The 27,760-nt window shown below is 45.7% G+C and overlaps 1 protein-coding gene across 2 annotated transcripts; it reads right to left on the bottom strand.

Annotated features, from left to right (window-relative positions):
* Nucleotides 1-642: 642 nt before the first annotated feature.
* GNB5 (G protein subunit beta 5) lies at nt 643-27,323 on the bottom strand. 2 transcript variants are annotated; one of them, XM_059858327.1, is made up of 12 exons: nt 27,165-27,323; nt 21,584-21,695; nt 17,625-17,761; nt 16,067-16,108; nt 15,264-15,340; nt 13,649-13,781; nt 9,970-10,113; nt 6,880-6,971; nt 6,710-6,758; nt 4,166-4,262; nt 3,057-3,223; nt 643-2,730 (listed from the first exon to the last, which is right to left on the bottom strand). In XM_059858327.1, the coding sequence occupies exons 1-12, from the start codon at nt 27,285-27,287 to the stop codon at nt 2,719-2,721; spliced, it is 1,185 nt and encodes a 394-aa protein (XP_059714310.1). In that variant the 5' UTR covers nt 27,288-27,323; the 3' UTR covers nt 643-2,718. The 2 variants fall into 2 exon arrangements, with proteins under 2 accessions (XP_059714310.1, XP_059714311.1); XM_059858328.1 differs by lacking the exons at nt 21,584-21,695; nt 27,165-27,323 and adding an exon at nt 20,966-21,272.
* Between the last annotated feature and the right edge of the window lie 437 nt (nt 27,324-27,760).

The raw sequence follows: 27,760 nt of genomic DNA, 5'->3' as shown, positions 1-27,760 counted from the left end.
ACCTAAATTAAGAAGGTGCTTTTTTTCAGTGACTAAACTGAGCACTTCCATAAGCCACCTTCAGGCTGACCATAAAACCTACACTGAAGTCGAGAGGACAGCTGGCCATGGCTCAGTTCTCTCCTGACAAGGCAGAGAGCTGAACTGCAGCACCTCCAGGTGATCTGTACATCTGGTTTGCCCAAAAAGTCACAGCCTGGGCCCTCAACAGAATTTCAGTGCCGACTCTTCACTGGCACCCTGCTGCACCCCAAGGAGCTCCCACACAACACATACCCTGCATTTTCCAGTTCCTTCCTGGGTAGCCAACAAGGATCTGGAAAGAAAGCATTACAGTAGCTGGGATCCTTCTGAGCAGGAAAACAATCAGAGTTCTCACCTCCTGAATGCAGGGGGAACTGAGATGGCATTTCAAGCACTTCCATGGGCTGCTCACTCTCATTTGCTGTGGTTCACCTTGGGTATTTCCAGAAGATATTCCAGAAGCAATTTTCTGGAAGATCTGGATTTTACCTGAGATTTTTGCAGGAGAAATCATTAAAGAAAGTGTGTGGTGCAAAAAGTGAATGTCAAAAAAAGCAAAAAAACCAAATAGCTACCATTATAAATACCTAAGCAATGGGAAGAACTACTACATACATGTTCTCAATATGTAAAATACAATTTATTGTATTTAGGCTGTTCATAAGTATCAACACAATGTATTATGTTTGAAACAAACATCTTGCCAATAAATACTACCTAAACATTAATATTAATCTTTTGATCAAATGTGTACAGTGTATTGACTCAATATTGCACAGTGAGTTCTATATGACATTTCCATAGTGCATTCAGTTTGTTACAGGGATAGTTTGCCACAAATATTGCAAAGCATCAGAGTTGACTTTTCCAAGTGAAAACAGCTGACCTATTCCATTAGGGATGGAAGGCTGGTATAAATGTCAGTGTCTTAGGTAAACTGGTTATGGATTCACAGAACCTAAGGTTTTCATGGATGAGGAGACTTTGTTTCTAATATGATTTTTATATCATTATAAAAAATACCACTTGCAAATAGAATGAGGATGTTATCATAAAACTCCAGTGACCAGTGAGCTTGTAAACAGGTTCATTCCAGTAAGCTTGTTTTCTCTTGTTCCAATCTAAATATAAATCATATAAATATGCTATATTCAGGGCTGTACCTCACCACCTGCATTTCAAAGGGCAGGCTGTGCAAGCCCCCAGCATTCCTCCAGCTCTTCGTGCCTGGCTCAGGTGTGACTCAGAACCTGTTGGTATGAGCAGAGCTGACACACTCTGGTCCCAACAGTTTTCCATGTATGAATGGAGATATAATCTCACAATGGTTCCATAATTAATTAATCTGATTAAATCTTGATTCTAGAGCATCACTTCTGTGTGGGGTGGTCCTGCCAGTCCTTATGGCATTCCCATGCTCACACAGAGAGCTGGGTGCTGCCAGCAGTGTGGCCAGCTGTCCTGCTCTCCTGAAAACCAGTGACTCCTGGATCAGATGGAGTCACATGCTCTGGTCAGCACAGGATCAAGCACTGGCAGGACTGTGGCTCACAGCAGATTTTCAACAGCTCACTGTTATTCACTCTCAAGTCCAACTATGACAAAACCATGTCCATGGCAGTGGGAGATGACTGTGACAGTAAGGACTGTATGATTTCACCTGTATTCACATGAACTTACAACTGCTCTGACATTGCAGAAGGACCTTAAGATGGGCATATACTGCTTTAAAATACATTTAAGCTACATTGCCTTGCCAAAGTTGTATGAACTGCTCAAAATGCAAATAAGAATCATGGTCATAGAATGACTCTGACTGACTTGGAAAAGATTTGACCATCAGTATAATGGTGCTTAATGCTTAGCGTGTAGTATCCCTTAGTGCTTAGCATGTAGTATTTCTTTAAGTAAAAGAAAATTCACTCACCAAGTGATACAATTAAAAATTTCTAAGAAACTACTGGTTAAGTATTACCTCATGATTATGTAAATCATGTTTATATCCCTCCTCTTTGCTGTTTATAAGTTTGTATATATTTAGATTCTTTATATTCAGGTAACAGAGACGAAATACTTATTTCTATCTAAAAAGACAGTAGGAAAAAACAGGGATTGAAGGGATTTTTTTTCTGTACAAAAAATACATTTCTATGACAGCAGCCAGTACCTTCACAGTAGGTCCTTTGCTCCTCTACTTACCACCAAGGTTCAGTCATCCATAACACCATCATAAAGTATCAGAATTGTTTCTCTTTCCATTTTTCAACACTGAAATTCAATATGCTACTACGGAATGTTTCCAAAGCCTTTCGCTATATCCCGATAAAATCAGGACATTTTTTTTAACTTTAAAAAGGAACTAAATTCATGCAAATAAATACATAATGTGCACTGAAATACTCAATCCTATGATACAGGTGACTTTGGAGAAAAGTCCCTTTATAAATAATGAAACTAATTCTAATAAAAGAATATAGTTTCAAAAAAAAAATTAAAACATTTCATTTTACTACAAGTTGATGTTTGCTACGTGTTCAAGCAGACTACATTTTCTACCTAGTTGTGTTAATCTGTGGGTTGAGTGTCACTCTTTTGGACTGTAGTGAATATTTGATTTTGAGGAATGGCTTCTTTATGCAGTTTTTGTAGTCCAGGGTTTCAGTCTTCATTTGATTCTGCATACGGGATCTCAGGTTACGCCCAGATCTGTAGAAAGAGAGAGAGCTGAACACTCCTTATGACCCTGACTCTCCCATCAAACCTTAAATTAACGTTGGTAAGCCGATCACACTAGTGGTACAGAGTATCAGCAGCAATGATATCCCAATGTAACCCAACAGCAAGCTCAAACTTAGCAGTTCCGCCAGCACTTTGTGGGGATTTTTATTTGGCTTTGCTGTTCATCTTTCACACTGTTTTATACCCTCCCTAGTTCCCCTAGAGCAGTTTTCCTCTAGCAACCCTTCCTCCTCAGCCCCGTTTACTGAACGACTGAAGAAAGCAGCACCCGAAGCAGCTCTCCCAGCGCTTACTCGGAGAGTGTGGTCCCAGGAGCCCGAGCAGAAGGCGGTCCCGTCGGGAGAGACCCGCAGCGTGCTGACACGGTTTTCATGTCCGAACAGAATGGACACACGGGAGCCCTTCAGCACATCCCACACATTGATGGTGTAATCGTTATAGCCTGCGAACAGCAGGCGACCTGCAGAGACAATGGCATTTCACACTGCCAGCTCGACTCGCCCAGGAGCCACAAGCCCACCCTGTGCCCACTGCTTCCCTCGGGACAGCTGTGTCCCCTGCCCCTGGGACAGCCCTGCCCGCAGCTGAGCTGTCCAGGCTAAATGCTGAAACACTTACAGGTAATTAGTTAAAAGCGCTGTAAATTTTAGTTAAATTACATAGAATGTGTTTGGTCATTAGAGATGGGGGGGTGACTTCAAATCTTGACAGAGCTAAGAGCACTTTAACAGCTACTGCAGGGTAATAATGCTTAACTCAGACCTTACACAGAAGTTGAATACAAATGCTTGAATGATTAACAATTTGGTAAGTGATTCACTGCCAACTGGACGAGCTGTGGTGGTGCTTGTGACCGTGACAGAGACGTTTGCCTCAGTTCCAGGAGGAGGGCAGTACACCACCCACTCACCCCCACCCAGGGTGACTGGGGAGCTCTGCATTTGTGCTGGGGCAGGAAAGACAAGACTCTCAGGAGCTGTAGTGAAAACTAGTAATGTCTCGTTCTTCATACCCCTCTAATATACTTTTACTATTAATCATTTGTTATCCTTTTAAAAACTATTTATGTAACTGCACTTAATAGCTAGCTACATTTCATGTTGCCTTTGAAATGTTTTTCATTATTATTGTGAAACTCTAGCCCAGCTGTAGTTAATGGCAAAATATTTCCTGCCTTCAGTAGGGCCAGGAAAATACTTTTCATCACTACTACGAAGCAATAGCCAGCTAGGTTATTTAAAGAGTAATTATTTTTACAGAGGCAAAGGAAAGCTTCCATGCATTTGGCACTTATTACTTTTGATAACTTTTAAGAATGAATGTTTTATCAAATTAAACTGAAAAATTCTACAGTTCCCCTCAAATCTCGACACTAAGATAACCTCCAAAGTTCAAGTCTCACCACTGAGAGAGAAGTCCACACTGGATGCTCCAAAAATGATGCTCTCTTTGGAATAAATTGCTACTTCTCTGTCTGCACGAAGGTCATATAAACGACACTAGGATTAAAACAAAACCAACACACATGTCTCAGTAAACACTGGAAGCACTGGCTACAATATTTGGAAAAAATGGGAGTGGGAAGTGCAGCCTAACAGACATCACAGGAAGCGGCTGCTTGGCTTCTTTCCTTCTGCTTCTTTCTGCTTCCTCCTTTCCTTCTGCTTCTGGCTGCTGTAACTGGGATCCTCTAACAGGGATCTAAGCAACACAAGGCTGTTTTGGATACATTGCAGGAAGAACTTTCTTTTTCAAGCCACTTCTCTAAGCCTCCTGCCTGTCCTAAAAGACATGAGTGGTGGGCTTTGGGCCATGGTACCCACTGGAGTCTCCACTCCCTCCTGCTGCCCCCTCTGTGGCTGATCAGGGCATCCTGCTGCTGGGGAGGTGCATGTGGAGACAATCTCTTAAACAGCAGTTTAGCCACAGCCTGGGAGATGGGATCAAGCCTCTAATCACTGTTGAGGTCACAGACCATGTGGCACAGAGGAGCCTAGGTGGTAGTCCTGGCTCTGAGTAAAGCCAGGAGAGCAAACAGTCCCTGCCCTTCTGGGAGGCCTCTCTGTTTGAAAAACTGTGTGAAAATAATTCAAGTGAAATAATACATTTTAATGCAGATCTCTGGTTTTCATTTCTCATGGAAAATTCCAAATCACCTCTAACAACCTGTACTTCCTGTTTTTATGATTTGCCAGCAAAGTTTGGCTTGACATGGAAATCATGTATCAGGCTTCACTGCCAGACTTCAGACTTCACTGCCATGTAGAAAGGCAGTGTGTTAGCCCTGAAATTAAAATGCACTTTTGAAACTATGTGAACTGAAACCCCTCCTCAATAAGTTAAGCTTAAGCAAACACTGGCCAGATGGGATTGCTAATATTAAGACTTTACTATTGAAAAATGGCTGGTATTCAAGTCTGCACATAAAGAAGGGGCTGTTTGACTTGCAGGGCAGTGGGGAGCTGCCAGCTATGTGCAGTCCAGGTCTCCCAGTGCTCCACACAGATGAATAATTTCATCAGACTGGCCTGACAGGGAGCTGGGGTCACTGCAGATGACAATACATCTGAGCATGCTTTTATGGATTACTTGCAGTCAGGATTATCTGTTCCTCAGAATCCCCAAGTATATAAATCAGGTCAAGGATACCACTCTGTAATACTGCAAAAACAAACCCCTTCATTTAAAGAATGAGATAACTGGAAACTGCCAAAACCGCTGTCAAAACTACAGAAGTGGAATTTCCCATTCCCCTGCTTGAGTCAGGGCATCGAGAATGGTTTAAAAAAAAATTAATAAGAACCTGTGATACTGGGCGTTAAACGAGAATGTTTTCACTGGAATTTAACGATGGACAATTTCTCTGTATGACTCCCTCAGCATCTCAAGAGCTCACAGTACTGCATCCCAGTGTGCAGAGACCCACTTGGCTCACCACGGGGCTAGAGGTATTAACTTCTAATCGCAGTTTTTAAAACATAAAATCAGGGTCACTCTCTCCAAAGAGCCTTGGAATGTCTCCCCATCCAATGAAGACAAAAGGAATGTTTCTGTCGAGTTTAGCTAGCATTGAGTGGACTCAAAACAGGCTCTGAGGGCAGAGTACTTTAGATAAAAGTCTTTGCTCCCAGGTGACTCAGTGTGATGTTTGAATAAACAGAAGAAACGAGGTGCCAGGTGCCTCCCCTTCGTCTGCTCTCCTGCTGTATTTAATTGCCAGCTCAGGCCCTGCAGGGCTGTGGCAGGGCAGAGCCTGCTCCCCCATGGGACACACCAGCTGCAGGGAGGGCCATCAGCCCTGAGCATCACTCAGGGGCACAGGGCATCAGGAGGTAAATGGCATTTTGTGCTGTGCTGATCAAATTTACCTGTCAATGCATTCTGAGCCCCTCCTAGCAGATTGCTCATAGATAAGTAAGATCCATTAAGGGCTGATGTGTGATCTAGGATGACCTGGATGCAGTGACTCACTGCAGTGAGGTGGCCAAGGCCACCCTGGGGCTGCAGAGGCCAGCTACCCACATCTGCCCTGCTTTGCCCTCAGCCCATGGCCCCTCTGCTTTCTGGGACATGCTGACACAAGCTGCAGCATTTCAGCTGGTTCCTCCCATGCTGTAACCAAGAGCAAGTGAAGGCAAATTTCTTCCAGTAATACAACGAATTTTAGTCATGAAACTTCAGACAGAGAGAATCTGAAATGAGCATTTGGACAGTACCTCTTGTAGAAAAGTTTGCAGAACTGACCTACAGTGTTATGTGATTTTCCCTAGAACATTATATATGGTATTTAATATCTTACCTTACAGGATTATTATTTCTGCAAATTTGATGTCACAGGCCCAGTTTAGTCACTAAGAGCCTTCTGTGGATGTGACCTAGTCTTTTAGGAAAATCTGACTTGGGAAGCAAAAGAATTTTCTTAAATTAGGTTGCTGAATTAACATACCGTGGCATCGTCTGAACCAGAGGCAAAAGCATCTCCACTTGGATAATATCTGTGCACAAGTGAAAGAAGACCAGAACACATTACATTACTTGGATGAGGTCAGACTTCAGAAATAGAATCAGCACATTGCTCAACACTGCAAACGTGTCCTCTCCCAGAAACACACTGACCTGACACTGTTGATATCTGAATCGTGGGTTTCAAATGACTGCACACACTGTCCAGACCGCATGTCCCAAACCATGGCTTTCTTGTCACATCCCTAGTAAGGAAAAAAAATCACTGCAGTTGTGCAAATGGTGACATTCACTCCTCATGTGGCTGATATTCATCACCAAGCTCACTACATTCACAGGCTCTGAACATCACAGCTCCCAGAGGATTTACCCAGCCAAGCAGCCCCAGAACTGGCTGCAGTGGTACCCTCAGCTGTGCTGTTGCAGGAGGGAGCAGAGTTCCTCAGGAAGGCTGGAGCTGCCCTGCACTCACAGCCCTGCTCTACTTGTGCTGCTGCCCTAGCTCTGTCTGCAGCCCCACCACAGCACAGAGATGCACAACTGACCTGCTCCCTGACCATTTAACCAATATAAAATACCACTAGTTTTATAACTAGTTCTTTTCATACCCTGAAAGAGAAAATTAAATCAGTGCATCCAGAGGGTATCTTGCCCCACCTCCTACCAGGGTTATCCCCTGTCAGAGCTCTGCACCCACATGCTTGATGGTGTGGTTGGGATGAGAAAAACAGCATAGCAGCCCTTCATCTCACCCTCAAGCCAAAACCTGCCCTTCCAAGCTGTGCTTTGAAAGGATCATTTAACACTCAGTGCTCAGTGCACCCTGAATTCTTTGGGCAAGGGGCTTGGCCCATGTAGTCTACACTGTCCTTGGGGCAAGAACCATTTCATCCCTGCAGGGCCACGCTCTCAGCTGCAATGCCTCACTCCTGTCACAGTTGTAGTGACAGGAAAAAGAACTTGCACTTTGCTTTGAAGAGTGATGGGAAATTTTAATAAACTTGCCCCTGCTGAGGAGCAGGCAGGCTGAGCTCCAGGGGCTCAGGCTCTCTGAGGCTGCGTGGGAAGAGCAGGGCAGGCCAGGTGGCTGCTGCTTCTGCTGAGCCAGAGCACCCTGCTCAGCAGACCATGCCACACTGTATTTATTTTAATTAAATATGATAGCTAGTTAAATTAAAGTTTCCTCACAATTCACATATTTCTCTCTCTCTTTTTTAAAATTCTGTTGTTGTTATGAAATCCTAGTGTTTTTAGTAAAGATGCCATTATTTAAAAGATGTAATGCTCCTTGGCACCAGCTTGTGGTTTCTGCACCAGGGAAACCAAACAGGATAAAGAGTATTTTGGACCCAGCATATTTCCCTCTCAAGCCCCACCACAGCCCAAGCCCAGCCCTTCATATTGCTTCCATGTGCACTGTTCCTACTGATCCCTCTGGAAGTTTGGGAGCAAGACCAATCTGACAAGCTGGTGCTTTGACTCCTAAGGTTTTGAAGGAGAAACCAGCCACTACCTGTGGAGAGGTGGACCCTCTGAGTGATACCCAACTCAGCTGAGGAGCCTTGCTCAGAGGCCATTGAGCACAACAGCCTGGGGCACAGCTCTGAGCTTACCCAGGAGGGCTGGAATTTTCAGTTAAGTGGTTAAATGTAACAGCACCCAGCCTACATGCTGATACACTGACATGGCTTATTCCAGATCAAGGTTACTGTACCACAGAGCCCAGTATTCAGGGAATCTCTCTATGCCACCATATCTTCCTGCTGTTCTGCCTGTACCTGCACTGACACGATGTTAGACAGGTCTTCACTGCAGTGGTGTTTTGCATGAGATGAATTAAGCCAATGCCTGTAAGCACAGACATGCCCAAGCTCCTCCATCAACACAAGTATGACATATTCCCTTAGCAGCACCAGAGCTGCTTGTGATTCCTTGCCCTATAATAAGCTGAGCTGTTCCCAGGGAGAATGAACCTATCCTTTCTGGGAAGCAAGCCTGGTGACAGGAAAACCCGAGAGAAGTAATGCACTTGGATGGAATTAGCTTTCAGTCACGCTTCAGAGCAGCTGTGCTGCCAGCAGGCAAGTCCAGTGTGCTGGACTCTGCTCCTGATGTGCCAAATTTGATTAAAAGAGCCATAACAGAAGAGGTGCAGGTATGTTGTGTAGGGATAAGACCACGACTCCAAGCACCCCTAACCCATGGTTGGCACCCTCTGGCACAAGGGCCATTTCCATCATCAAATACAGGATCAGCCAGTGCTGGTGGGGCTCAGAAACCAGCAAACTTATTGGTACCTTCAGCAGAGTTACTGGTAGCACCTGGCCTCTCAGCTCCTGCCAGCTCTCATCTGCGCACTCACTTTCTAATGTGGGAAAGACTAAAGATCACCTTGAAAGGGAGTTGAGCCCCATCCCACCCACCTTTATGCTTGGCCTGCCTCACTACCAGGCTGTGTGCCAATGGCTCAGCTGCCTGGGAACAGTGATCCCTTAGCAGCAGGACATGATTTGGAAGATGCCTTGGGTACTTTCCCTGGCCAGTCCAGTCCTGCAGCCCCAGTGAGGTTTGTGTGCTCCCCCGTGCCAGGACAAGGAGCAGAGTGTTCGACTGATGAAGGGGCTTGAAATGCCTCTGGTACCACTGGAAGGCACATAGGACTCAGCAACAGCTGAAGATGTCGCCACACCTCATCTCCCTGCTCCAGCCTGCACGAGGGGTTAGCCAGTGTCCAAGCTGCCCCTTGACTCTGGGGACATAGTGGCACAGACGTTATTGCAACCCCACTTCAATGCCCTGAGCACAACCTGATGCCTGTCACAGCCCATCTGGCTCTAGAGATCTGGGCACAGGGAAGGAGCAAAGTGTGGGAAGCCCTCTGCTGTTCCAGGCTCCCATCCACAGGGACTCACACCTCCAGTGTGGTAGGAGCCCCATCTCTAACTCTGAGCCTTCCCCTTCCCAGCAGAGGCGTTGTTTTGCTCTCGAGCTGGATTGCTTTGATGTGGGGTGGAACTTGCTAAGTAAGCAGAACTGCAGTCAGACTGGCTGGGTGGGTTTGACCCCACAGTCAGGGGTTTAATTTGCTCCAGCTTGGAAAATGTGCTTGCAATGAATGGATTGCACTGGGGCATCCAACATACACTCCAGCACTCTCTCAGTAACATCATGAGCCTCCTACTTTGCTGCCTTTTCACTTCCATATTCCTTAGTTTTATATTATGAGAGGAAGCTCCTGCTTACCCCAGAGACAAATGTATTTCCCGTTTCAGAAGGGGCTAGGTCCAGGCACAGGACATCAGCTCCATGACCGTGGAAACTTTGTAGAAGCTGCCCACTCTCAACATCCCATAGAGCACAAGTTCCATCTCCACTTGCTGTCAGGATCTATAGGATGTGGGAAGAGTCACAATACAAGAATCAGCAGATGACCAGGTTACAAAGAAACAACTGACATTCTACACATACACCAAAGGACAGCTTTAATTTAATGAAATATTAGGCCAATTATTTGATATAAATCAAAACCATAAGCCCAATGTGAACCTAAGTACAGCTTATGTGTTTTATTTTTAAGGAAAAAAGGTAGAGTAGAAAAGAGAGCTGTATGGACACCACTATCCCTACAGAATGTTTCAGTAATGGTCCCTTTTGTGTGGTGGGGTTTGCACAACTGACAGCAGTAAGGATCTGCTGGCATTTTCATATTCTCTAAAAAGGAGGCAGAACAATGTCTGCCCCTGTATTTCAGTCTATCCATATTTAGGCTGCTGGAATTCAGCCCAGGTAAATGGAAGAACTCTTGGAATTAAGTATACCTGTTTAACTCACCTTTTTTTTTTTTCTTTCTGCTTGAAACAGTCAGGTTATACCAAATTAATTTGGCTTAAGACATGGATTTTCTGAAAGGGAAGTAAGCCTGTCTAGACAGTTGTTTGATAAGTCCATCAACTCTCACTTGTCCTAAACCATTTGTGTGTGAAAGGGCTTGAACATACACTGCCTGAACAGAGCTCAGCTTCCCATCTGCTACAGTACTTGTAGAAAGCACATGTGATCTGAGCTTGTTATTGTGGCTAAATCCTGATGATGCTCAATTGTTCAAAATTTCCCCTTGGCACCCGAAACTGTTATGCAATCACAAATTCTGTAGGTTGAAAGAGTCCCTGTGCACTGGTGTGGAAGGAAGCAAGGGTGAACGTAGGAGGGCTCTCAGTTTTGTACACAGGTTTTTCTCATGGTTGGTGAGGAAACTCAAGTGATCCCAGTGGGTAGTTACAAGTTAAAAACAAAATTCTCTTCAAGAAGAAAATGATCACACAGTCACGAAACCATTCACAGAGTTGCATAAAGGTTAAACACTGAACATGTTTGACAGATGCTCCAGAAATTCTTCCCGTAAACAGAGGTCTGCAAAGCTGCAGAACAGACTGTTCTGAATCCTGCAGCAGAGAGATGCTATTGCTCTCAGATGATAATAGCAGAAGAAAGTCCTGAATTGTCTTCCCAGCCAGCAGAATGAACTCCCCTGTTCTGGGGAATGTTTGTACTTGGCTGAGGAATGAAGACTTTCAGCTCTGAGGATTTGCTCTGTAGCACTGCTGAAGGGAATATGAAGGGAAGAGGAGTGGCTAGAGGTGTAAGGGAAGGGTCTGTTGGCAACCCAGAGCTCCAGCTAATTCTTAAAGAGAAATGATATGGACTCAACTTCAGGGCTGCTCCTCAGCCCTGCCACACTTGGGAGCATGGCTGCCTGCCCTATGCAAAACACTTGAGATCCCAATTAACTGCTGCTATTAATACACATGGAGCATTGTCACGTGCGGAGCACTATCACACCACAGAGCTGCAGATACCTAATTTAGGAAGTGAGGCTCCCTGGCTCTCTGCTCTCTGAGAGAGGGGAGGCTCTCTCAAGCACGACTGGTTTGGGGCACTGGGAAAAAGGTGTGTGGGTCACTCAGCCCTGCAGCTTGGGTTCCATGTGAGAACATGATCAGCAGAACATGAGCAGCAAGGGTGGGACCCTTTTTCAGCACCCACAACCTGGGAATGACTCACAATGAGCCATCCCCAGATCTCCTCTCTTTCCACTGCACTGCCCAAAGCCCATGAGCACACTAAGCCCTAAACTCCTATCCAGTCTTCCACACCTCTGTGGGAAGAGTGAGCTGCAGTTTAAGACAGCAGTCAGGGCAGAGCTGCAGCCCTGGCAGCACCTAGCAGTGGGAGCTGTGGGGACACTGGGCTGGGGGACACCTCCACCTCATGCTGGAGCTGCTCCAGGATAGCACCACATCCCTCCTGATGCAAACTGGGAGAGCAGAGCTGCTCTGCACACAGCTTGCAAAGCTCCTGAACAATGTACTTGTTGCACTATGCACCCTCAGAGTTACTGAATAGTTTTAATTCTCAATAGTTTTAATTCTGATGCCTTTATGTAAATGCAAAAAGATAAGAAATCTGGGATTATCTAGGATCTGCTACATAAGTGTCCTAAGAGAAGCTTGGCCAACCTGTTGCTTGTATTTGTTTGAATAATAACATACAGTTCCATAAATGATCACTTATAAGCCTAGCAATCACAAGAAAACTTCTTTTTAAAGACTTCAGAAAGATTTCTGATTCACTAAATATAAAGCACCTTAATCCACTGTGACTTAACAATAGTAAAACATGACCTTCAATATCAATGCAGTTTGCTGTATTTAATATGGAAAAAAATTCCCAGCTTTTCTTTCTTTTTTATTATGAAAAAGAAATTGCTATTTTTACTGTCACAGGATTTAATCTCAAAGCCTTTAGGTATAGACAAGAAAAGAGAGAACTGGGTTTATATCTCATCAAAAACATTCCACTTAATGTAGACTCTAATTCCACACAGCTCCTGCACAGGAAGGTCAGGGCTAAGCAAGCCTGAGTGCTGGGTACCTCCACCACTTGTTTCCATGGCAATGGACTTAAATTAGCACCTAGGAGTCATTACAGAAACCAGAGTGACAAACAACAACATACTCTCGGCTTCACATGTCCTGAAATAGAAGCAACGAGAGCTGCTATTTCCTACAGAAGAGCTCCAATATCTGGGAGAAGGGGACATGGTATTCCCTTTCCAGCAGCTCTGCTGACATTGAGAGCTATAAAAATGCTCCATTCTGCCACTTATTTTGCTGTAGAGCTGCACTGAGAAGAGCTTTAATTAAATTCAGAAACCAGAGAGGACAAGGGGATTATCCTGGCTCCTTTCATCATCTTCTGTGTTCCTAGAGAAAGAGATCTTTGAGATATTCAATAGAGAGGAAGGCTGGCTTGGTCTCAGATCTGCATTCAGTTCCTGGCTTTGCCATCCCCTCCCGTTGTGGGTCTCTGTGCTCCACCCACTGCCTGTGAGATGGGAACAGCATCACTCCTTTCCCTGGAGGGAACACAGCACTGCATGTAGAAACAGCAGGTATGGCCCTGTGGGGCCATGCTCGAGCTCCATTGTATCACTTGGTACAAATAAAAAGTACTTTGAATGAAAGCAAAAGCAAATGTTGCCGGATGTCCGGGACAGAGCAGGCAAACAATACAGTCACCATCAGCTGGCACAGCACCCAACCCAGTCCTGGCTGAACCAGGTTTTAACTATTTGCAATAGTCCAGGCTCCTAAAAGCACAAACTGGGGAGCAGAGAACATACAGGTACCAGAGAGGTCCCTCTGCAGAAGCCACAGGCCTTTGTAGGGACAGCCTGGCCACAGGCTGTGACAAGCATTTCCTTACAGCAGCTTTTGCAGCACCTTCACTGCCCCCCATGAGGGTGTTCCAGCAGCCCCTGCTGGGGCAGGATGTGGCCCAGGAGCAAGGAAGGACACGTGCACTGCACCAGAGTGCAGCTCGTGCTAGGTGACGGTGAGCAGCGGGTAGGGGACGCATTTACCTGCATGTCTGAGTTAGTGAAGCTGCAGGCAGACAAGTAGTTCGTGTGCATTGCAACAGATTTCTTCTTTGCAGCCATATTTTCATTTTTTTCAAATGTCAGAGGGTACACAGAACACTTGTTGTCCAGGCCACTGAAGAGAGTAATAATAGCAGTAACAGAGAGAGGAGAACTGGTTAAAACTGCAACGACAAAAGGCGAGTGGTGATAAGAAGGACACCACCTGTCAGTGCTGTGCTGCCAAACCCTTACAAGCACCGACTTCCCTGTATTGTGCTGTGTGGGATCTCCCTGTGCAGGGAAGCCCCAGCTGCCTCACCAGCCTGGCTGCTTTACAGAACTTGAACAGCTGCTCCTCAGTATTTTTCACCCTTATCGAGTTTATAAATGGCACTGAATGAAACCTCACGGAAGTATAAGCTGGGAGGTGACAGCAGCCACCTCAGGGTTAATGTTTCACATACAGCCAAACTGCCTTTCTTCTGCTGACATCTGTCATGGCAAAGATCAGTATTTCAGCATCATTATACACCTATCTGAACAAATGTGACCTAGCTCCTATAGAAGAGGCAGCATAGCTAGTAGTGGGTGCAAAGACAAAACTTATACAAGAGTGTGGAAAAAAGGCAACAGAAGCACTGACCCCTGTAGCTGCTGCCCCCCTCCTGAACAGTTGCACCAGTTAAGCTGCGTCAGACCCAGGACTCATTTCTTGTATCTGTCCCTTTCCTAGAGCTGTGGTAATCAGTCCTGCCCTGGTCCCTGGGATCCTGGCACACCACCAGTTGCTGGTTCTGTGCCTTACACTATGTGCATGGCACTTAACTGACAGCACGACAGAAATACAGAATTAGGTGCAATGTATCCATGCACTCCCTGTTTCTGCTGCAAGTGTAGAGACAGAGCTTGCTTGCCATTCTTTGGGTTCTAGTCAAAAACAGTTTCCAGACTCCTTTCCACACACAGAGTCTGCTTCTCTGTCTCAGTCTGCTGTGTTCTAGATCTGCAAGCTGCACACTGAAGTCTCCCTTTGTTCCTTTCTCTCGCCCCAAGCTTGCTTTGTCTGATCCACCCAGTTCCTTCTTACAAGATGTTTTGCCAACATTTCATCTCTTTATTTTTTTCCCCTATCTAAACTTATTTTTTCAAACCCAAGCCCTCAGAAAACTACAAGATTATCAAGGATGGGATTACTTCTCCCCATCCCATCTTAGCAAGAACTAGTCACATACTGGCAATCATTAATGATGAACCTCTATGCCATAAAAAAATAGTGCAAAGTAAGAACACAATTAAAACCTCTTTCCCTTAGAAAATATATCCAACATAGACAACCACACTAGAAAAGGGAAGTTGCATGCATGCAGAATTCCTGACCCATGATATAAATGCTGAAAGAGGATTATTTTCCATGCTTACACAACAAATGTTCCTCACTGAAGTCAGTGGAGGTAATATGTACGAGCCATTATGGAAACAGAATCAGAGGCACTGAATGTAGACCTTCCACCCACAATCACAGCATGCAAACTTCTATCTGTCAGCTTCTAAAGCCACCAGGACACTGCAATAAATCCAACTTCTCTGTAAGCTGCTGTGGACACTGGGAACTTACCCACAAGCAATGGCACATCCAGAAGGGGCATAGGCACATGCCATCACCCAGGTACAGGGCATCGTCACGGCGTGTTCCTGAAACACAGCACCCCTTTAGACTGGGACTCACTGCTCCTCTAGTCCATGCAAGCCAAACTGTGGGAGTGGGCAGTTCAGTATTTCTGTGGGACATCCTGAGGTCAGTGCAAGGTATAGGTGTTCCTCCCAGCCATAACTCACAGGTAAGTCAACAACTTACTGCAGAACGACTGCAGAATGCAGCAGAGCAGCAGGAGGATGGCCAGTCCTTCTCTGACACTCTCCACCTTATTTGTGAGCCCCAAACTGATCACAGAGCATTTTATTAGGTCATCCAGTGCTGTGAAAGGTCCCCACTGCTGCACATGTAAAAGTGAGTTAAAAACCAGGTGCAGGGTGCCACGAGGCAGCCCAGACAGGCTTGGAGGAGCAGTGGCACCATTTCACAGTGAACACCACAGCTGAAGGATCCCCAGATCATACACAGCACCTGCCCAGGAAAGGTTCTCCTGTTTTGCTGGCTGGGCTTTGCCTCCCTTGTGAGCAAGATGTTGGATCAGACTCTCCCACTGCAGACCATGACAAACCCCAGGGCCCTGACAGGGACTTTGCTCAGAAACAGGTCAAGGGATGTGGCTTGTCCTGGGCTCCTTTTTTTTGGGGTGCTAGTTGAAGTCTGCATTTTATCCCATTATCCCACTGCCTCCGGTGACACCTGTGAGCCCTTCACCCAACCCCACTGTCATTTGTCCTAGGCACAGACTTTTGTGAAGTTTCACTTACTTTGTTGGTAGTGAAGGAATCCCACACGATCACCTTCCCATCCTAAATGTAAGCAGAGAGAAAGAGAAACTGAGGCCTTCCAGAGATATGACTACTTCCCAGCTGGGAGAAAACTCTGCTGCTCATTTCCTCTCCCCAGTCTGCTATGTCCTTTTGTCTCCATTTTTACAACAGCACAGTGGTCACAGAGAAGCACCAAGGAGACACTTCTCAGTAGTGCTGTTGTACCACCACAAGAGAAGTGTATCTCCTCCTCTCTGAGATGACTCATGTTTGATTAAAAGACCAATTTATTTTTCAATGTTTTTCTCTTCCCTCTTAATGGCTCCATGAGTGCTCCTTTCACCTGCAGCACATGCCACAGACAGGCCATCTCCTCAGGAACCTGACACCTGTAGGCCCTCACTTGCCCCAGCTGTTTATGGATATTGCACTGTTTATTCATCTTCCCTTTCCAGTCTGATCCTGGTTTTCCCTTTACTTGCCACTACACTTACTTAACCTTCAATAATCCATGACACAACCAGCTGAATAGCCATCACAGAGCCTTGCACAGAGAGCAGCACAATCACTTGGTGTACACCAGCTACACTCCTGCCAGCTACTTTGCCTTATGCACATAAATTTGTAATCTTCCCTGTATCATGAAAGTGAAATGCTTATTACTGAGCAACAACTGCTTCTGTACCTGGACTTACAATTCTTAAAATAGAGTAAAAAATGCATTTCAACCTGTCTGTTCAGTTTTCTGATCTACACACTAACATTTTAACCACTTTAAAAAGTGTGACATTAAATATTTAAATTATTCTCTTTGTGGAGATCACCATGAATGGTAAAAACTCACAGTAAGTGAAGGTGGCTTGCAATGCAGATTGCCTATTTTTATCCCTCAAGTGAGACCCCTGACAGATTTCATGTAGGTCAATGAACAGCTGTGAGATGCAACAAGCTCACTCACTGCCATACTGGGCTCAGGATGAACCAGGGGATCTAGAAAGCAATTATCTCATTACCTCCTCCAGCTTATCAGACTGGTCTTGAGCAGGTGTTAGGACTGTTTCTCAAAATGCCCAACTAAATGCAGTAATTTTGGCAGGATATCTGAGGCTTTCAAGGTCATATCAATCATACAGACTGCAGAAGAAATTTCTGTGCATAGAAATCACTTTAAAAAAATCAACATTTCTTCTCTTTTCCTGATTTTTCAGTTATGTGTTCTCTGAACACATAACTGAAAATTTTGCTAAGTATTTAACTTGTAAAAAACAAGGAAATAGATGTAGCCTCACATGAGTCTATTTTTTTTTTTTTATTGTAGGAGAGAGTATGTGAAAATCTGTGTATGACCAGACAAGAAATATTTAGGGTATTAGCTACAAGAGGTGTACCAATGATTCAAAGGTTAGATTTACACTCTCTGAACAAATACATTGCCAATGAACTTCCTTCAGGGCATCTTGAAAACATTTACAATAATCCCAGGTATCATCTGATAGCAAGAAGATTTGTATAGTGCTCAACAGCACCTTTGAAAAACACCTGCCCAACAGCATACCTGGGAAGAGCTCACAATTCTTCTCTTGTCTTTGCACCAGTCCATGCAGAGAACTTTGTTTCCATGGCCCTTCAGGGTCCTCCTGGTCTTCATCACAAACTGCCCCAGTGCCTCCACACGCTCTGCCACCTGATGAACTGCAGACAGCTGATGGTTAGAGAGCCCTTCATCAAAGCTGGCAAATATCTGTTTATGAGTAATGCCCCTGGAGGGATTAATCCCTGAAGTTTGAGTCCAATCAGCTCTGCTCCAGAGCTGGCAGGTGGCTAACACCAAGGTGGGTGGCACAGGAACATATTCACCAGATAAAGACAAGGATGGATTCACTCAGGGTTGAATTTCAGGGATGCAGCAGCTGAAGCTCTTGCAGACCATCCCACCCAAGCGCAACTGGGAAACAGATTACACTTTGCCCCCCTTTCCTGGGAAATGTTCAGGCCTGCAGGTGGACAGACAGGTGTTCTGGAGGTGAGACTCCCAGCTGCAGCACTGGGCTGGAGCAGTGGGACACAGGTGCTGGCACTGGTGACTCTGCTGTGCCATCCCTTCTGGTGGCCAGGAGCTAAGGGCCAGGACACAGCTCTGAGTGAGCAGGAAGCTGGACATTTGCCAAAAGAGTGCACTACCCAACTTTTCAATAATAACTATGGACATCAAGGACTTTGTGGGATGTCCCTTCTACAGAAGAGGGAAACAGAGGGCAGGCAGGCAATTTTCCTGGGCAGCATCCTCTGGTGGAGAAGTCAGTTCTTGGGTACCTCATTTAATAGCAGCACTTTCAGTGATGTTCTTTAAAACCCAACAAATTTACATTTCTGCTTGTGCAAACTGACTTTGACATAAAATTCATGCAGATGACACAGCTAAAAGGTCTCATAACCCTGGTGACTCAAGCTGGGGTGACCTGTAAATGTGTGGAAGAAATCTATTTGCTCTGCTCCAACGTGTGGAGCTGAGTTGGGCCATGAATATCGCAGCACCCAGGGACAGCTCTTCACACAGGGAGGGTGGGACTCACTTCAAGTCCCACAGCAGATCCTGAGGCTGGAGACTCTGGCACCAGAATTAAAAGTTACTGTCTAGAGGAGAGCTGATAGGATCCAGCACTTGCTGTGTTGTGTGGCTGTCCACACCAAAACCTTAGATGATCCAGCTGCTGCTGGCTGTGGGGGCAATGCCTGGCTCAAACCTCCTGAAATAAGCAGAGAAGTTCACATGCTTTAATAAGCTGGAAGAGGAAATTTTGAGCCTTTCACTGCCCTGCTGGAGACTGAGCTTCACACCCCCATGGCAGGTGGTGCTTTGGAGCTGCCTTGCAACTTCACCCTTCATCACTTTTCTGGGGCTGCAAGAAAGCTGAGGGGCTGGGAAGGGCTGTGACAGTGAGAGAGCAGGCATCCTGAACTTACAGATCATTCCTTGGCACAGGCTCAGTGAAGCAGTTTCTGCCCAAGGCAGAGACTGCTTTCTAGTGGATTACCTTTTCAAGAGTTGTCTTTCAAAGCCACCAGCCCCACAGGCTGTGCCAGAATAATGCTCTCAGCTGAAATCTCTGCTGAGCCAGGGGACAAGCGCTGTCCACCACTCCTCACCACTTGCCCATAAGTCAGAAGCAAGTTTCTGAGAAAGCACCACATAAACCCACTGAGGAAAAGACACATTCCCCCTACTACTGCCCATAGAAACCTGCCAAATGATCCAATCCAAAGACATGGAAACACAGGACAGGAGGCTATTATGGCAGCTGGAAAGATGCTTGTGTCCAGAATATATCTGAAAAAACAAATGTTACACAGACTCTGGACAAATGGTTTCCATTATGTGAATGCAGCTGAGACTCTGTGAAATTGTCTGGTTTAGCCTCACTGATTCTCTGAGGATGCTTATCTCCAACCACAGCCATAATAATGCTGCTCCTGCCTAGCACAGGGTTCAGAGTCAGACAGTTATTTTTAAGCATTCACCAATATTGTTCAAAGATAGTGGAAAATCATGCACTCAGACAAATAGATTAGCTAAAGCCAGTAAACAGCTTGAGTAGTTTTACAGAGGTCCAGATAAAACTGCCTATTTGTCTTAAAAATATTGTTTGGCCTGGAAGGGATGGAACAGGAAGGGTGGAATTGATGCAGATACTCTTGGGTCTTTGATCTTTTCTGTGTTGGGTCTAATGGTCTCTCTGGCCCTAAAAATTCATGGATCACACAAACAGGACAAACTTTTGTCTACACCCAAAATTTTAAGCTCTTGAATTGACCCCTTAAAATTATAAGACTGCAAATCAAATGCATGTTTGGCATTTCCTTTTTCTAAGCACATTTTTGAGAGCTGCTGTTTAGAACCAACTGAACAAATAAGGGCAATCCTATTTCAGCCAGCTATTTGTTTTGGGAACCACAGAGGGAAAGTCATGATCCAAGCAAAAGAATGTGGAAGACACAATTTTAGATTGGGGGGGAAGAAAACCCCAAACCAACCATGCAAAAATCAGAAATGATGCCTTATTCTGAAACTTACAAACTCTGCAGATATAGTACCTGGGAATAATTTAGGTGTAAAAAAGCTCTGATACAGAATCAATTATATAAAATATCATAAGGGAGCATTGTTCTACAGCAGCATAAGACTTTTGTCTTAGAAATGCTGTAATGGCTTTGCAAACACAGCTTTCCAATGGAAATTCACAGATTTTATATATGACAAAGAATATCCCATCACTATCAATGGCACACACAGTTACAGTGTCACTGTAATCATAGGTAAAATTTTGTGAGCAAAAATGGGTTTAAGAATATGTTCAAGAGGTCAGTTAACCAAAGACCCTGCCACTTCTGACACAGAAATGGTACTATAGGAATATGGTAATTTAAGGTAATGTTCCTGTAATGAGGACATCTTTGTTTGTTTAACAATTCTAATTAACAGGATATTCATATAACATGATTGTCTAACTTAGACAAGAAAATGTTCTATTTATTCCAGAATATATATATATGTCTATTTTATTGTAATCCTTCCCAACCTAAAAATCAAGTGTTTTCCAGTCCCTCATTCTTACAAAACACTAAGTCACTGGATAGAAGCTCAGATCCCTTTTCAATGCTTAAGACATCATGAAAAATGAAAGAAAAGTTTTAATGACCCACTAATATTTTTAGTAGAGTGAGCTACACGATTTCAGACAGAAAAAGTAACTTACGTGTTTTTCTTAAAAAAAAAAACACACCAAAAGCAAAAAAACCCAAACAAAACCAAAACAAAACCCTGCATTATAGCGTTGTAATTATAAAATGACATAATGATAATAAAAGGATTTTTTATATCTCAGAACTAGTGAATACCTATTTGAAAAGCTCCATTAACGTAAGGTGAGCTTCTTTTTCCTGAAAGGGGGTAGGGGGAGGGCCGGGCTGAGCGCTGTCCATCGCATTTGTGGGGTAATCCCTGGATCCTGAAGCTGCAGCTGATCACGGTGAGTTACACACTGACAGCTCCAGCTCTGACTCACCCGCACCTCTGAATCAGCACTGCATCCCTGCAACTTGTTTCCCTGGCAGAAGAGGGGCAGAGCAGCTGTTTTTGGAAACAATGCTAATTTTTAAGCCCTTCCACACCTCGGGTGAAATCCCGGCCTCATTAAAGCAAATTCCCATCATTTCCACATGGCGGGGGTTCATCCTGGCTGCTGACCCTACACCCCCACGGTGTGCGGGTGAATGCCGGGCTGTACCCAGGGCATTCAGGGTCCCCGCCCCGCCGGAGGCAGTGCGGCCGGGCCGGGCCGGGATTGCTGCGGGCCCTGCCCTACACCGGAGCCACGGGCAGGGCACGGCGCTGTCCGAGGGCCCGGGGCACGGCGGGTCCGGCCGCAGGGCCCGGGGCAGCGCTCCCGCTCCGGCCCGGCCCCGGCCCCGCTCCGGCCCCGGCCCCGCTCCGGCCCCGCGGCCGGCCCCACTCACGCTCCACGTCGTGCAGCTTGGCCCGCTCCTCCTCCAGCTTGCCCTTCAGGCTCTCGGCCTCGCTCTTCAGCGATGCCAGCGTCTCGTTCTCGTGCAGCCCCTCGGTTGCCATCTTTGCAAAGGAAGCGGGGAGAGCGGGGATGAGCGCGGGAGGGAGGAGGAGTTTGCCAGCCCGGCTCCCGGGGATGCTGCCGCGGCTCCTGCTGCCTCAGCAACGGCGCCGGAGCCGGGCCGGGCTCCCCCTCCCCTCCCGCTGACTTCCAGGCCGGTCCTGAGCACGCACATCGTGGGGACCAGCATCCCCATCCTGCCGGCTGCAGCACCCCCATCCCCATCCTGCCAGCTGCAGCATCCCCATGCCCATCCTGCCGGCTGCAGCATCCCCATTCTGCCGGCTGCAGCACCCCCAACCCCATCCTGCCAGCTGCAGCATCCCCATGCCCATCCTGCCAGCTGCAGCATCCCCATGCCCATCCTGCCGGCTGCAGCATCCCCATCCTGCCAGCTGCAGCACCCCCATGCCCATCCTGCCGGCTGCAGCATCCCCATCCCCATCCTGCCGGCTGCAGCACCCCCATCCCCATCCTGCCGGCTGCAGCATCCCCATGCCCATCCTGCCGGCTGCAGCATCCCCATGCCCATCCTGCCGGCTGCAGCATCCCCATCCCCATCCTGCCGGCTGCAGCACCCCCATCCCCATCCTGCCGGCTACAGCATCCCCATCCCCAGTCCTGCCGCTGCAGCATCCCTTGTCCGGTTGCTCCAGCAGCCCCTGCTCCAACATCCCAGCGGTCTCCAGGCCGGCAGCTGGGACCAGCCTCACCTCCTGCCCTGCTCCTACACATATCCCAGGCCCTCTTCACAGTCCAAAGGTTTCATTTCCACAGAAACACATGCCAATGGCTTTTTCTGCTACGTTCCTAAACTTGTTTATACAAGCTGTACATTGTGGGAGAAAGAAGGAAAAAAAGGCCATCGGTCTCTCCCCAGTGGCATTTTAAAATACCAGATTGGGAAGACAGATCTTGTCCAGGGTTACCAAGTCCCATTTAGCTCCATCACTCTCTGATACTCCTGTGGGTAGGAGGTACTGGGAGAATCAGTTATGCAGGTCTCTGGCCCAGTTCCTGAGCCAGCAGGACAGATGCAGTGGTGAAAAATCTTCTCTCTACTATGCTTTGAATTCCTGTTATTAAATTTGGTGTCCCTTTCCTTTTTGTTTCTCTCCTTTAGACAAACTACCCCTTGTACCCCTTGTATATCTTACTCTCAGATGTGCACATTAGAGTCTGTGGCATTCCAATCTCTTGAAACAGAGCAGTTTCCAAAATCCAAAAGAGGTAATAAATAGCCCTCCACTCTGGTGTGGTGTGAGCCCAGGGGCTCAGCTCTTTGGGTTCTGCTCACATGAATATGTGCTGGGCACAGGGAGCAGCTGATGCTTCCACAGAAAGAACCATGGCACATAGCTTTTTGTTCCCTAGGAGCTCCTTGAAAATGTCCCCTTTTTATTACAGAATCGTCCTTGATCCACAAGGAGTAACTCTGTGCAAATTGACTCCCATTATCTCCCTTTAGCCAGAAAATAGACAATCCAGTGGCTATTGTTCAACCTGGGGATGTGCCAAGATTGGAGAGGGAGATAAGAAAATGCTTGTTTGCAGCTGTTGTTTGGACTCTGGGCACATCCTGGACAAAGTGTGGGTCTCAGAGAAAATAAAAGTCCCTTCCCACACTGGGCTTAGAAGCAGTGTTGCTGTCCAGCTGGGATGCACAGGCAGAGCTGCTGAGCTCTTCACCATCACTCTGGAGCTGAACTTGGCCCCTGTCTGGCCATGTCCACAAGGGCCCTCTTAGTCAATGGCTCTGCAGGCAGAAGCCAGGTTACTTCACTGGGAATCAAACGCAGTGGATCTATTTCCAGACTTCTCAGTGTCCACAGAAACCGGTGTGATCTAACCCAGCCAGCCTCATGGCCATGTAGGCAACCCTGAACTCATCACAAAAGAAAATATAGGCAGTATAAGCTATGGGTTCACACACTGCTGGATAAAGGAACATCCTTCAAAGCCCCCAAGAGTAATCAGCACTTGGCAAATGCCTTCCAGCACTGACTATGCCAAGGAAATAAAAATTGAGTATTTTTAAAGTGATACCAAAAGAACAGAAAAAAAGCAAAACCAAGAAACCCAAAGATCTTTTAGCAGGAAAGTGACAGAAAGCTTCTTTCCCTGCATTTTCTTCAGGTCTGAAAAATTAAACCTACTTATATTAAACTCAATAATGTAGCTGTGTCCTGGGGACTAGCTGAAGTAGATTCTGAAGAAGAAACTTAATTTTTAAAGGATTTTAATCTATAACAAATACCTTATTTCTGACACCTGATAAGGGTGGAGAGGCCCAGAAGTTAAACCCAACAAAAGGCATATAGGAAATTTCCTTGCCTTGACAGGAATGCATCAGCTCTCAGGAATTTGGCATAGATAACACCTATGTGTCAGACAGTTGCATAGTTCTAACAGTGAAAAAGCCAGTTTCTTGCCTTACTGATGTGAACAGTCTCACTGCCTTGTGGAATGGGATTAAAATGTCTACAAAGAACAGCACAGAAGGTGAGAGTCTTTGGGAACCATACATGTGCAGGCTGCTATGTGATACTAATCCTGAGATGATGGGGTCAGCAGAGCCAGGAGGTGACAGGGAAGCCTCTACTGAACAGACTGAGCTGTAGAAGTGTGTGATACATAGTGTGTATTTCACTGGTTTGGAAAAAAATTGTTTAAAAAGTATTTAATTCATCTGACCAGCTCCTACTTAACTGCCCATGCCATCATTAGCTTACCATGCAAAAATACAGGTTAGAGTAAGGCCAATTGGGAGCTTTAAATAAAATCAACCAGGACTGAATTAATTTAGATGATGGCTTAGTACTACATCAACGAGTGCCACGCATGGCAAATACACCAGATTGCAGTGGTGAGTGGTGGGGGTCCATGGAAGAAAGTTGGTCCTGCTCTGGTAATAGTAACACTAGGGAAAATGAAGGATCTAGCAGTATAAAACAAAATGTTGTCTACCTCAAAAGCCAGGCCTTTAAAATAAGTTTGCTTTCTCACTAATTCACCAGCTGATCTCTTTTCAAGTTGTAAGCTAATTTTGTGGTGAATCTAAACCAGCAAACATTGAGTTTCTACTGATTAGCACCGAACTCCAAAGCAGGCAAAACCCTAGGGGATGAAGATTATTTTGTCTAAAAGGCAAACAATTGAAGTCAACACTGGGAATCAGCAATTTCTAATTCTGTTATCCCTCAACATATGTTGTTTTTGGGGAAATCACCAAGACTGGCTGATGAAAATGCATGTGTACATCTGCTGGACTGAAATTGGGAGTTGCATGGGCACATCAGGGAGCTGCAGAAAGATCAGCCAGTTAGAGACCACAATATGCACATTCATCCACAAACACAACTGTGGCAAAGGATATAGTGTGCATTTTGATATAAGCCAAAGCATAGACATAGGTCTGAAAAAACAATTTAAAAGTCAAGGATGGAATTTCCCTACTCATGTCTATTTCTGTGCTAGTGCAAAGAGCTCTCTGTGTTCTGAATATCTGCTTTTAAACCTTTTAGAAAATATGAAGCAAGGTAAAGCCAGATCTACCAGAAAGCCACAGGCCTCTCTGCAGTGCCAATAGGAAGCCTAACAGGCTGTTAGGTACTGATGCAATTCCTCCTGAAGTCTCAGGCTGCTTCCACCTACCAGCTGTTCCAGCTGCTAAGAGTCTGACGTCCTTACTGCCAATAACAGGGAGAAAGTTGCAGAAACTGTAAATAACAAACAGCCAGTTTCCTGCAATTCCAGCATGCATTTATCAAGTCATGCAAAAATTTACTGAATAAATAGCCAAGAAGGCTGTTGGCCAAGAAGGACCTGAACAAAGCAGCAATTTCAGTCGGGAGAAGCAAATAAACTGGGAAGGGGCTGCCTTTTGTCTCGCAGTAATTACATCTAAACTTCCTCCCAAACAAAGTAATGCATGGGAATGTGCTGGGTCAGCCAGTAAATTGTACACATGTACCACCTACACCTCCAAATCAGTGCTCTCATCTGCCTGTACAACAGTGCTGTGTAAACACAGCTTGCTAAGCCTTTTAGCATTTCTGCAGAGATCATTTCATCTGACACTCAAATTCAACAAACCATTGGACCCTACAGTAGAGAACACTTCAGGGGAGGAAACAGTGATGGATGTCTTCTCCAACTGATAATGCACAATGGTTTAGGAAGATAAAATAAAACTACTGCAAGCTGGACAGCAAAATTCTGAAGTTTACAAAAGGAGTTTTGGACGCCAGCTCTTCAATAGCCACATAAGTTCATGACCTTAGCTGTGTGTTTCACCTAAAAAAACCCCACTGAGATGTCTCTGGAACAGTGCTCCCTACCAGGACAGCGGGATATCACCTCACCACTAATTGCTGGAGCTTAGAAAGCCTCCAACAGAAGACATGCCACTGCTCTGCAACTTTTTCCCATCTTATCCTCATTGTAGCAACTTCCAGCTCTCACCCAAGTAGTGCAGATAGCTCAGTAGACAACCTGGTCACAGTAGGAAATGTGGCACAAAGGAGCTGGGACAGCCCTTTACTGGTGTCTGAGACAGACTAGGTGAATGTCATCTCCCCTGGCTCTAGTGAATGACTTTGTTGTGATTAATTAATATTTTTTTTGTTGTTGTTGTTTTTGTTAAGTTCTTTCCAAGGCAAGTGGGAAACTCAAGATTATAGGCCAAGCAGAGCACACATGTTCAGGGAAGGTGTAGGTTGGCTATTAGGAAGAAATTTTTCACCAAAAGAATAATAACGTACTGGAACGCTCTTCCCAGGGAGGTGGTGGAATCACCATCTCTAGATGTGTTTTTTTAAAAAAAGACTGGACATGGCACTTGGTGCTATAGTCGAGTTGGAGGTGTTAGGGCATAGGTTGGACTCGATGATCTTAGAGGTCTCTTCCAACCTCATTATTCTATGATTCTGTGATTCTGTATCTCAGGGAAAAGATGGGCACATAACACTTGCACAGCAAGTGTGGTACCCTAGGATAAAAAGCTTGTGGCCTCTTTCCACTCAAGAATCATAAAAAATATCCTTGAACCCTGGGGCCACCTCGCCTGTAGGTTTGTGGAAACACCAGGCATCTGCAGAGGTCTTTGTCTGGCAGTCTGGGGGCCTAGCAATGCTTATTTGCAGTCCAGAAAAACCCAACTTCAGCGACCCCTGCTCCATTCCCTGCTGTTTGCAGTGCCCACAGCAGTGGCAGTGACAGCGGTGGCAGTGACACCGGTGGCAGTGACAGCAGTGACAGTGACAGCAGTGGCAGTGACACCGGTGGCAGTGACAGCAGTGACAGTGACAGCAGTGACAGTGACACCGGTGGCAGTGACAGCAGTGACAGTGACAGCAGTGGCAGTGACACCGGTGGCAGTGACAGCAGTGACAGTGACACCGGTGGCAGTGACAGCAGTGACAGTGACAGCAGTGGCAGTGACACCGGTGGCAGTGACAGCAGTGACGTACCATCTCCACGCAGAGCGAGCAGTAGCTGCGTTGTTCTGATTTCACAGACACGGGCCTCAGGGGCTTCTCCTTGCTGCACTTGTCACAGGGACCAAACACAATTGCTAAAAAGGTCTGGTCCATCTTGGTGGGTCACCAGAGCTGAAAGAGAAGAAGGAGGAAAGCATGCATGTGAAAAATGCCAATTACTCATTTTTAAAATTTTAAAAGTTTAATAGTAATAAAATGATTTTTAAAATAGTAATATAATTAGAGTAATAATAATTTGGACAATTTGGATTAGGACAATATGAGACAACAGAAACAAAGAATTACAGAGTTTGGGTATCTTTTTCTGGGCAACATAAGCTCGAAAAAGGACACACATTAACAGAGGATTAACCCTTAAAAACAATAACCTGTTGCATATTCATACACCTCATACATGATGCATAAATTCCATTCAAACACAGGATTCTGACTTGTCACTTCTTCCTGGTCAGCTTCTTCTTCTTCTTAATCCTAATGGCATCTTCAGGGCTGAGCAAGGCAGGAAGAAGTTCCTTTCTTCTGATAAGAGAGCAATAAATTCTTTTTCTCTGAAAGATTTAGGTGTC

This window comes from Haemorhous mexicanus, chromosome 13 (assembly GCF_027477595.1).
Source record: "Haemorhous mexicanus isolate bHaeMex1 chromosome 13, bHaeMex1.pri, whole genome shotgun sequence".
Lineage (NCBI taxonomy): Eukaryota > Metazoa > Chordata > Aves > Passeriformes > Fringillidae > Haemorhous > Haemorhous mexicanus.
Note: the sequence above shows the minus strand (reverse complement) of the source record. Positions and strands in the feature narration are given on the sequence as shown.

Coding starts and splice junctions, on each gene's coding strand:
- GNB5 (XM_059858327.1), bottom strand. CDS start 27,287: ATGGACCAGACCTTTTTAGCAATTGTGTTTGGTCCCTGTGACAAGTGC. Junction 4,263..6,709: donor CTGGTTCAGACGATGCCACG/GTATGTTAATTC, acceptor TTTTAATCCTAG/TGTCGTTTATATGACCTTCG. Junction 3,224..4,165: donor TGTGGACTTCTCTCTCAGTG/GTGAGACTTGAA, acceptor TTGTCTCTGCAG/GTCGCCTGCTGTTCGCAGGC.